The sequence below is a fragment of the Barbus barbus genome (genome assembly GCF_936440315.1).
Source record: "Barbus barbus genome assembly, chromosome: 25".
Taxonomy (NCBI): Eukaryota; Metazoa; Chordata; class Actinopteri; order Cypriniformes; family Cyprinidae; genus Barbus; species Barbus barbus.
The window spans coordinates 7,474,689-7,487,120 of record NC_136753.1 but is presented as its reverse complement, the minus strand read 5'-3'; the positions used below and the strand labels follow the sequence as shown (position 1 = coordinate 7,487,120).

At 37.9% G+C, this 12,432-nt stretch overlaps 1 protein-coding gene across 1 annotated transcript; it reads right to left on the bottom strand.

Annotated features, from left to right (window-relative positions):
* Positions 1 to 2,855: 2,855 nt before the first annotated feature.
* LOC306845322 (C-X-C chemokine receptor type 4-like) lies at positions 2,856 to 4,519 on the bottom strand. The gene is made up of 2 exons (XM_079378039.1): positions 4,445 to 4,519; positions 2,856 to 4,338 (listed from the first exon to the last, which is right to left on the bottom strand). Exons 1-2 carry the CDS (start codon positions 4,457 to 4,459, stop codon positions 3,271 to 3,273), a joined length of 1,083 nt encoding a protein of 360 aa, XP_079234165.1. The 5' UTR covers positions 4,460 to 4,519; the 3' UTR covers positions 2,856 to 3,270.
* Positions 4,520 to 12,432: the final 7,913 nt, after the last annotated feature.

Below are 12,432 nucleotides of genomic sequence, written 5' to 3'. Positions count from 1 at the left end.
AAAAAAATCTGTCATCATTTATTCAGCTTCATGTTGTTCCAAACCTGTATGACTTTCATTCTTCTGTGGAATGCAAAATTAGACATTTGGTAACACGCAGAATAAGCCATTAATATGTGCTTTTTAAGTACTAATAAACAGCTAATATGCAAGTAATGTGCATGTTGATAAACAAGTTCATAGTGCATAGCGTTCCTTAGTCTAAGTGTTACCAGACGTTTTGACCATCATTTTCTGTGAGCATTGACTTTCATTGTATGCACACACACACATAAACACAAAAAATACCATACTTTTCAGACATTTTTCAGACAATTATTCTATTATGTTCCACAGAGCAATGAAAAGTCAAACATTAAAAGTTCCTTCAATTTTTGTAGTTGCGCAGAAAAGCGCAGCCAGTGCAATTGTTCAGAATCTCTCATTTTGTCATCCAAGGAAAATCAAGTCAAACAGGTTTGGAATGACATTAGGAAGAGTAAATGATGTCAGAGTTTCCATTTGTGTGTAAACAAATCTTTTTTATTATTCAATATCGGTCAAGATTTGGGAATTTAGACATAGAGACATAGAGAGATTACTGGATAAGAAGGCAAATGGATATACACCCTCTTTCTATATCTGTCTATCACTATAGAGTGAGATATATTCAGGCTGACAGGGTGAACTAGGGGGTTTAACAGCTAAATAAATGACCAGCTCTTTAGGAATGTTCACTGACCACTCTCCTTTCTTACGGCCCCCGGGGGAGCAGAGGCCTGATGGGGCACTTAACACTCTCAGACATGCAAATCTTTCACACTCTACATTAGAGCCCATTACTTTGACTCAACGGGCCGTCCAGTCACCGGCGGTAGTTTGTATTGTCCTTACGCATGGATTTCGCTTCTCAATGGGTCAACTCTCACACATTTCCACCTCTTAGCACGGTGGCCTGGTTAGCAGCTTTTGCAATGCAGGGGTCACAGGCTCTTGTTTCCTATAGCGCTACACTGCTGTGCATTGCTGTAATACTTTCTCCTTCTGTAAAGACCTCCCATGGTTTTATTGTGGTTCATCCTCACCCCATTTGAGCTGAATGCTACTGTCATGGATCACGAGTAATAAATGTGCGCTGCATACGTAAACTCCATACAAAAGGATTTACAAATGATCACTTTTTGCTAAGAGAAAGGTGTCCACAAATGGGAGACTGACCTACCAAAAGCAGCATGAACTATCCTGTCATCAGCATCATGAAACCATACCAACTACAGTGAATCAACAGAACATCTTATATATAGATAGCCTCAAAAACCACAAACTAGCCACATCCCAACTTAATTTTATAATTTTTCCAGTTTTATTTTTACTTATTTATTTATTTTTTACTGCTTAGTGTTAAGCGCACCTAAATGGTGCTTATATTTTGAAAGGGTTGCCGGCCCAGTGACATTCTAGGCACTAGCAGTCAAACGTTTGGAATAATTAAGGTTTTTTTTTTTTTTTTTTTTTTGAAAGAGGTCTCGTATGCTCACCAATGCTGCATTTATTTGATCAAAATCACAGTTATGTTGTAAAATATTATTACAATAAAATAAAAATTAAATTTGAATGTCTTGAAATATTTATTTGTTTCTGTGAAATCGAAGCTGAATTTTCTCAACCATTGCTGTTTTCAACATTTTTAATAAGCACCAAATCAGCATATTAGATGATTTCTGTTATATCATGTGATACTGAAGACTGGAGTAATGGCTCCTGACAATAAATAACATTTAAATGTAAATGTAAATATATATATACATATATAATGCCCCATAATCACTTGGATGTATATTTTTTTCCTTAGTTAATGTAACTACCCTTGTGGTTGCTCTACTAAGGCAACTATGTGAATATCTGGAGAACTTACTTCATACATCCTCTAAAAATCACCTTCCCAGTCATTATAAAAATGAAGTTGCTTCTGAGAAAAACTCTAGCATAATTTGCTTGCAGTTTCTATATGTATTTCTACATTATTTTAGAGTTATCACGTGGTTTTACTTAAGTGTTCAAATACACTTGGTGCTATTTTACAGTATGTTGAGTGCTAAAGAGTTCCACAGAAACTACTACAGGTATTTTTTGTCTGCTGAACTGCTTGTCTAGCAACTGTGATTACGAGCATGATCTCCTTAACCCTAATAGTGGGTATTTACCTAAACTTCCGTGTGGCAGCACACTGAACCAGTTTCATATAATTTTACACCATGCAAAATGAGGTTTTGTGACTCATACAGGCTATGTTTATGACTGCCAATCATTGTCAGAGACATGGCAACATAATCTTGTTATGGCACCACCTGAGTAAACAAAATAAGGGTAAAAGCGCATTTGTGGGGGGCAAATAACAGAAAACACCAAATGAAGAAGATGTGAACAAATTTAGAATGCTAACCAAAACAAATTGGCAACGCAAGACTGCACTATTTTGCATACGAAAGTTCATGTGTGTTTGTTCATGGCTGAATGGATTCTGCAGCATGTTGGGGATCCCGCCAAGGGTTGTTCGGTGTGTTTGGTCAGACATGAGAGAGTTAACATCTCAGGGAATCCCCGTCATCTATGCGCATGCATCAGAGGGGGGAGATTACAGACTGGGCATATTGTAATTGCTGTACTTTTTCCACTCCACATGCTTGAATAGCTTTCAATACGACTACTTTGAAGAAGTTTGTGCTAAGTAACAGCGCTCACCACGATGTCACATGTCTCTGTGAAGAGTGAAAGTATAAATGATGGGTACTGCAGGGAAACTCCATCATCATGCTCTTTAAAAATATTACTTTGGAGAAGTTGTCAAAACACACACACACACACACAATATTTTTGAGTACTCAAAAAATTTATTGCAAAGACTTCAAATTGCCAAAGCAGCTTTTAAAAACTTGAACCCTAATTCAGTCTCTTTATCATGTAATAAATAAATGCAATGGTCTACATAAGTGCAGAAAGGAACCAGATAAAAAAACAATCTATATACACAATATGTACAGTAAACATCTTGCACACTATATCAACACATCTGTATGTTCACAATACCTCTTCTCACTACGAAGAGAGATCTTATAATAATACTGGAAGAAATGCAGTATGTGATGCCATACTGACAGACATATTTACATTCTAGCAACTTTTCAATCAGGCTCAGCCTGTATTCTATACAAAGCACATACAGCTGGTAATTTCATGTCATTAATATAATATTTGGAAGCATATTCACAGTCCAAGATGAGCGCGCTTGTGTTAACTAGAGTGAAAGCTAGAAGACTCGGATTCTGTGGATACGGATGACATCCCTCCTCTCTTCTTCGGCAGAATTTTCAGACTGGACCCCCGGCTGGGAGATAGAGCGCTGCGGGCGGACTTCTTGAACTTCACCCCCAGAAACGCGTAAAGGATGGGGTTGAGGCAGCAGTGAAAGTACGCGAGAGCCTCCGTCACGAAGATCCACTTCTGCAGACCCTGCTCGAGCTCGCAGCTGTGGGGAATCACCTTCAGCAAAATCAGCGTGTCCAGCAGGATCCCTCCGCAATACGGCAACCAGCAGACGAAGAAGCACACGATCAGAACCACGGTGGTCTTGAGCGCCTTGCGCTTCTGCGTGCCCTTGGAGCCGCGCGACAGCCTGGAGATGATGATGCAGTAGCAGATGAGAATCACGAGCCCGGGTAGCACGAAGCCCACTAGGATGTGCTGGAAGCGGAAAGCGACCATCCAGATTGTGAAAGACTCCTGTGGGTAGATGCGCTCGCAGAAGGTGCGGATAGAGCTGCTCTCCGCTTTGGCGAACACCAGGTCGGGAACGGTGAGGAGCGCGGCGGGGAGCCACACGCCCACGTAAATGATGCGATTGGCCAGAAGTTTCCTCGGACCTTGGCTGTTCGTGGCGCGCACCACGGCGAGGTAGCGGTCCAGGCTGATGAAGGCGAGGATGAGGACGCTGCTGTATAAATTCACCGTGTAAATCATATGCACGGCCACGCACATGAAGCCTCCGAAGTACCAGTCTTTGGCCGCGTCCACGGCCCAGAACGGCAGGGTGAGCACAAACAGAAGGTCCGCCACTGAAAGGTGCAGGCGGTACTTGTCCGTCATGGTTCTGGATTTCTTCTGGCAGCCCATTACCAGCACAACCAGTCCGTTCCCGATAAGACCCAAAACAAATATGATTCCGTACACGGTCGGAAGAAAGATCCTCTGGAAGTCGTGACTGACCTCCACATCGCACGGAACCTCAAAGTTGGCTCCAATGTCCCCCGAGCCGAACTCAGAGCTGTTATCAGTTGATATATCATCATTAAAGAAGATGTGCTGCAAAAAAAGTGAACGGGCAACTTTAGAGACATTTAAAATGATTTAAATGCAATCAAACGTAACTTCATAAAAATTTTCTTTTAATAAATAACTGGTGTCTTACTTCGTAATATGCCATCTTTAAAACACTCCTCCGGTGCTCTCAGTCTCCAGTAAGCCTGCAGTGAGTTTCTACAGTGCTCTGTGCAGCTCAGACGATTTTAAATACCCCACTCGCGCGCGGAAGCTCCGCCTCTCGCAGCACGCGCTCTAGAGTCTGCGCTCGCTGCAACCGCGTCTTCCGCGAACACTCTTTTCCTGTTTTCGTGTTTAAAGTTTGGTGTGTGTGATTGAAGAAAACGACGTCCTGTGTATCAGCTGTATCTCTGCAGAAACTTCGCACAAAACCTGTTTACTTTGCCTGTCCCAATAAATACGTTAAAAAAAACGTTGCTATGTGTAGCCTACTGTGCTAGACTGAGGTATAGGCTGAGGTATGTGCTTGTGTGTCTATATGTGACCCTGGACCACAAAACCAGTCAATTTTCTGAAACTGAGATTTATACATAATCTGAAAGCTGAATAAATAACCTTTCCATTTGGTATATGGTTTGTTAAGATAGATAATATTGCTTGGCTGATATACAACTATTTGAAAATCTCGAGTCTGAGGGTGCAAAAAAATGTTTTGTTTGTTTTTGAGAAAATCGCCTTTAAAGTTGTCCAAATGAAGTTCTTAGTGGTGCATATTACTAATCAAAAATTAAGTCTTGAAAGGAAATTACTAAAATTTCTTCATGGAACATGATCTTTACTTAATATCCTAATGATTTTTAGCATTAAAGTAAAATCCATAATTTTGACCAATACAATGTATTGTATACCCGTGCTACTTATGACTGGTTTTGTGGTCCAGGACCACTTAAGTGTTTGGTATGCATCATGAATGGCTGTCAGTTAAATCGTGATATAGAGATGTTAAATTCCCAATGAAGTGGCTCACTCACAACAACTTTCAAAACACCTTTAAATGTCATTCAGCCAGCTTCAGTTCAGATCAGAAGATTGCACACACACACACACACACACACACACACACACACTTGTGAAAGTGTTGCCATAGCCTACTTTGAGGTTGATCTGTGAAAAGTATACACAAACACTTTCCATGTGAACAATAAATTAAATTAAATCAGAAAATAAGGAGGGTTTTGAGCATAGAAACATACTGTATGTTAATCCCTTAAGTGCTCTGAGCTTTTTATGCTTTGCATACCTTGAATGGCTGTTTTATCACATTTAGGAGGTGCTAATGTGTGGATAATCAGATAAAATCACAGAGGCAGTCTGAGTGATCACAGATCGTACAGTTCTCCCTTTGTTCAAAACAACCAAACCCTGGGCCCAAAGCAAAATTAACAATTAATTTATATGCATAATGTCCCTATGTATAGTGGGACAACTGGGAAAATGTGACACATAAGATTTGTATTTAATATGTTCTGTTTACTATAGAGAAGATCTTTAGACATTTAAAATGGCATTGTGTGAGGGGCTAAGCCATTTGGCATCATAAACACAATGACAAATTTTCACAAAGAGTCCCCCTTTACCTCGAAGAAGAGAACACTCCATGCTCTATAATATCTCAGTCATTCAATACTGGGTTGTAACAGGCACAGATGCTGATTAGTGAACAGAGACGTATAGCGTGGTTGGGACACCTGGCTAAAATGAGAGGCCAGACCTATCGCTGGTTGTAGGGAGCAAGGAAGGGCAGTTCTTGGGGACAAAAACCCTTTGGCAATGTGTATGTGTGTGTGTGTGTGCTTTCCTCTGGGAGAACATGTGTTTTCACCTGCCCCCAGCCAACAGAGATGGGTTCCAGAGAACTGCTTCTCAAACTGTGAAAGTTGTAAGGTGATCTGCATATGTGTGCCTTCAAAATCTGTTGCACTTAGTTGTTCTCTTATAATTTTAGAGTCAAAATGCATAATATGTATATTATTGATGTGTATTTCATAAACAAATTAATAATGTATACAGTTAAATTAATGCTCTGGGAGAGATTTTTTGCTAACCAAGGCTGCATTTATTTGCTAAAAATACAGAAAAATAGTAATATTGTGAGAAAAAATATTACATTTTAAAAAAGTCCTTTTTTATTTTAATATGCTTTTAAAATGTAATATATTCTTGTCATGGCAAAGCTGAATATTTCTTATAATTATCAATGGTGAAAACAATTGCTCTTTATTTTTGTGAATAGGATGTGTGTTGTAAAATAACTTCTAAGTCATTGTATGAAATACAATCTTAATTAGGCTATGGCTTAATGGAACTTATGTTTTCTTTTGAAGTTTGATTTTGTGTCTCACAGATTTTCCACAGGAACATTAAGAAATCAGATTTAGTTTTTTTGTGTGTATTTATGTGTGGTTGTGTGTATGCGTGTGGGACGATGAAAGAAAGCTGGCGCAGTAACCGGGTGCCTTTTATGTCTGCAGAGACCACAGAGGTGTCAAAGGCACAGAGGCATGAAGAAAGACTGAGTAGGAGAATGAAAGTGTGCGGAATCGATGCATTCGTTGTTGTTTTCTCTCGTGTCAGTGCAGCAAAGAACTTGTCATCCATGAATGTATGATTTCCTCATCCTGTGTGTGCCACACCGATTCAAATGCAATGAAAAAGAAGTTGACCGTTGATGACAGAGGTTTGAAGACAGCTGTCCTTAGAGGTCTGCATGCTTGTGCCAAAACAGAAGAACAATAGCATAAGAAGTGTAGATTGTAATTAAGTATGAGTCTGTTTGTGCATGATGTATATATTTAAACACCTTTGTGATATTAGATCACACAATTACTATTAACACTATTCCATTTGGGTACTTGGTGTGTCTATGTCTGAATTGGGGTGGGTGGCGCATTTTCAGGGTGTAAAAACTAAATGGCCTAATTATGGTTAATACACTGTAAAAAGGATGTTTCAAAATTATATTATTATAATTATATATATAAGATTATTGGAGAATGTTTACAAGAAAATACTCCTGTCTTTCTACTTCAGTCTTTCTAAATTTCACATTTGATTCAGTATGTTACTTGCAGATTTTTTAAAAATGTTTTTTTAGTATACTTACAGATAATTTTATAGTTTTTATTAACATTTTGAATCAGTTTTTGTTTTTATATTTTCCGTATTTATTTTGATTTTACTTCATGTTCTGGTATTTTTTGTATATGTCTAGATTTTATTAGAGAAATATTGCCTTACTAGCTAAAATAAAAGGTTTTTATATTTTATTTACATGTTTATTTTAGTTAACATTTATTTTAAGTAATGAAAACTGTGTTAGTTTTAGTAAACAATAATATATATAGAATATATATAATATACACAAGCAATTTCTGAGTGAAAATACTTTCTACACCTTTTTTTGTCAATATATTTCTTAAAAAGGCATGCTCATTACATAAATGCCTAGTTTTGTCATAAAACTCTAGATGGCGCAGGCTGATGATTCACAGTGATAAACTTCTTGGCACAAGCTGATTGGTTCATGTTGCATAGGCAGGCAATGAGATTGCTGCTTTACATTTAAATGGATGGATAGCATTCATTAGAGTTTGTAGCGTGCTTTCAGAGTTCCTCTGAAACCCTCCACCTTCCCCAGCTCCACCTGTATAGATCTGCTAAGGGTTATTTTAAATGCTTTTGTGCATTTATTTGTGGAGCAGCAGTATGTCTTAAATACTCACAGTACTGTATCGGCGTATGTATTGGCATAGTAAGTTCCTGTATACTTTGCAGCAACAATAATCTACATCAACAACAGCAGCTACATAGCAGATCTATTCCACCAAGACCAGATACATTAACATTGTCCTATCCATTACCATGCCAAAATCTTCTGAGATTTGTCATAATAGAACTGCAGCAAAATCAGAGTCATTCAGTGTGTATAAAAGTGAACAGCACGAGTTCAATCTTCACAAAATACAGTATGCCAGTTTGCTTCTTTAAAAAATAATCACACACACAGACACATACAAAATGTTCTTAGTGCACAGGGTTTCCCCCCTTCTACACAGGCCATGACAATAGCCCTCGGGACAGGGCAGAGGGGCTCTGATAAGAATACAATAGGTCTGATGATTCCAGATAAGAATTTCTGAGCGTCATTAGGCCATCTGTATGTGTCTTTCTTCCTATCCAACTTTATTTACTACTAATGATTTAAACAGAGATGAAGTTAGAGGACAAGATTCAGATAAGAGCATGCTGCTTCTAAGTCAGACTGTTGTGTGAACTAGAGAAAAGAAGCTGAAAAGAAACTTGAGGTCTATTTGCAGATCTACCAGGCGGCACGTTGGTGCCTTGAAGTCTATACGTTGGCCACTAAAATTCCAGCCTCAAGGCGACAGAAAACAAATCACTGCTTGGCCATCCCATTCACAGAGGTGAGCAGAGGCAGAGGGAAGAAAGAAAAGGTGGTATTAAGGAAAGAGGAGACACCTGTTTCAATGGCCCACTGCCCATGATCTTTTTTTTTCTGTCTTTCATCCCAGCTTGTTTGGTCGTGGAGACAGCTGAAAAGACTATTATGGGGGAACAGAGTCGGTAACAGACCCTTATTAATTAAAAGCCATTGGAGACTAAGCAAAGACTAAAGCCGATACACTGCTGCATTGAATTATACAGGTGAGAAGAAACAGTATAAGCACCCCAGTTAACGAGAGACCACTTATATCAAATGATGTTCTCATTAGATTGAAAATGGGAGTTTATATAGAAAATTTTAGATGTTTTATTTATCTTTCATAATATATGGATGTAATATTCTGGGTTGACACATGTTAAGAACTATCTTAAACTGGGTTTGTGTAAAGTTAATATCATTCAACAGCATTTGTGGCATATTCATTACTACAAAATAATAATAATAATAATCATTTTGACTCATTACAAAAATCAATGTTGCTATGATGTGTGAAGTGGAAGTGAATGAAGTCAATTTTTGGACAATTTAAAAGCAGAATTTAAACTAATTTTATATTAAAATATGTGTATTATTTGAGCTGTAAATCTATTTTTTTAATTATATATATATATATATATATATATATATACACACACACACACACATTTATAATATATTTACAATTGTCTTAACTTTACCCAAAAGGTTAAGGAATTTCTGTCATCATACTATTGAAAACAGTTATTATTTTGATGCCTTCAAATTCACTTTGATTCCTGTCATTCTGGAGAACAGAAAGGAAGATGTTTGAAGAATATTTCAGCTGTTTTTGTCCAAAAAAGTCAATGTGGTCCATCATTTTCAAGCTCCAAAATATACCTCACACCAACATTAAAGAGATCGTTCACCCACAAATGAAAATTCTGTCATCATTACCTCACGTTGCTCCAAACCGGCATGAGTTTCTTTCACTCTTAAAAATAAAGGTGCTTCACGATGCCATAGAAGAACCTTTTTTTGTCTAAATGGTTCCATAAAGAACCTTTAAATCTTCAGATTAGAAAAAGGTAAGAAAGAAATGGTTCTTCTCCATCGCTGTGAAGAACCTTTTAAGCACCTTTATTTTTAAGAGTGTTCTTAGGTTGATCATAAAAGAACACACTTTGAAGAATGTGGGACACCAAATAGCTGCTGGTCCCCATTGACTTCCATAGTAGGGAAAAATAGTCAGTGGGGACCAAATACTGTTTGGCTACCCACATTTTTTGTGGGTGAACTATCCCTTTAACATCAAACTACAGTGGATCTTGCAAGGTACATGATTAAATGTCATGACTCATGAGATTTAAGATGTGTCACCATGTTTGATGCAGGTTTTGTATGTTTTCATTGATCAGAGTTTTGATTTGATTAATAAAGGCTTACATTTTAATGTGTTCATCAAATGATTATGTTGCTTTCCAAGGCCATATGGATTAATTTCATGCTACCTTTATATCATTTTTGGATCTTCAAACTGTTGGTAACCATTGACTTACCTAATATGGACAAAAACTCTGAAATGTTATTCGAAATGTCATTTGTGTTCTGCAAAGGAAAGAAAGCCATACAAATTGTATGTAACATGAGGAGGAGTAAATTATGACAGAATTGTCTTTTTTTTTTGGCTGAACTATTCCTTTTAAAATTCTTGAATGATATTCCTTCTTAGTCTTCTATGTCTGGCTAGAAATCTGACTCTGACTCGCTGAATAGGGCTGAATTGTGTTGCAGGTCTTTGAGAGGATTAGATGGGCTGATCTGAGGACTGATATGGAACCCTCCTGTCTGTCATTTGCATCCTTTGTAGAAGAACATCCACTGCTCTGTGTGTATATGTGTTGTTGGAGGTGGGGGGCTGCATGTTAAATGACCAACACACATACTAACAAACGTAAGTACACACTCTAAACGCCATACACGAACAACACATTTTGCATGTTGGGGTGGAGTAATTTCCTGAACAGACGTTTAACTCATTTTTGCCCCACTTTTGGTTTAGCAGTTATGAGTCTCCTCCTATCTTTCCAGACAAGTGCTAAGCTTATTGATCATGAACCACTCCTATGTGAGTGAAATTGAAAGGGCGACTCCCTTATAAATGACAGCAGTTTTCAACTTTGTGACTGGAAACACAACTTGCACAATGAAACTTGGGTCATATTTACATTCACATACTTTTTTTAACCCAAAGTAACAAAAAACCCAAGCATAACATAATGTGCTTAATGAAATGCATAGTTTATTACAGAGCTGTCTGCAAATTCCCAAAATACAGTGGAGATACTTTGGAATTAAATCTGCATTTGGCTCTAATTGACTGAAAAGCTTTAGCCGATTCATTATATGTTCATTCTGTCTCACTATGCTAATAAAAAGGGATTACAAGCAATATACAATGATCTGGCTTGAACCTTTGTCAGTAATGAGCGTAATTACATTATCATGGTATTAGCATAAGCTGCAGTTCAGTGTTGTGACTGATGAAGGACCAAGTCGTCCATTGTCCTCACCAGCTGGAGGGTAAGAAAATCTTGATTGATAAAACTAGAGTAATATAGCTATAATATAGCAAACACACTCAGGTTTCCATTCTCAGCGTGTCTCAGAAGTCCGACAGACTTCAGTGAACAGATGTTTGTCTGCCATCCAGGTGTACTTGAGCTTTTTGTTCACCTCTGAAAGTTTACTGCTAGTTTGATTTGATTCCTCAGAAGCAGTCTTTGTCTACCTGCCTTTTGTTGTTTCAACCAAGGTTAGGCCACATTGTTGAAGACAAGGGTCTTGGGGTAAAAGATTTGTGGTTGTGGCAGGGGTGTGGTGGTGCCATATGCCCGTCTGTGTATGAGTTATGTCTCTGTGTACATCAAACGTGTGTCTGGGTGTGGATGTGACTGCACGTGTGAGAAGATTGTGTAGAAAAGGGGGTATGTATGCGACATTGGATCAGCTTTTTTTTCTTTTAGTCTGATAGCGTGCGAATGAGTGTACCAAGCAAAACCACAGCTTCCTGATTTTTCTGACACCTATTTGTCAGATATCTCAGTTCTACAGCTTGAGTTATAAATGATATCAGATTTATTAAACAAGTCTTAACCACACAACACACACAATTACACACACTATCATCTCAAATCTGAATTATATCAAGGTGTTCATTTTTTATGGATTTAACATGTTGTTGCTGTAGCATACACTGTATCTTGTTCCTCACCAAGGCATAGTTGTATGTACCCACTAAGTTACAGTTACTAAAGTACAAACATTTGAGATGAACGGCATCACGGGATTCTCTGTGTCAGTGGCGCCATCTTTTGGGCATTTGCCACTATTCACTTCCGTCACAATTACAAAAAAAAAAAGAATTTAGAAATTAACTGAATTTTATATTAAAAATGAACTAAATTTTACAAGTGAATTCTATTATATACATGATTCTAAATTGTGCATTGTGCTGTACTGCTTCTGCTGGAAAATAAGCATTTATGATGGGTAAAACTCGTGTTTATCTGGTTGGCAGCTTCACTCCCAGCCTGACCAGCTGAAAAAAACCTAAAACTACTACTAGGCTACAAAAACCAGCAAACAGACTA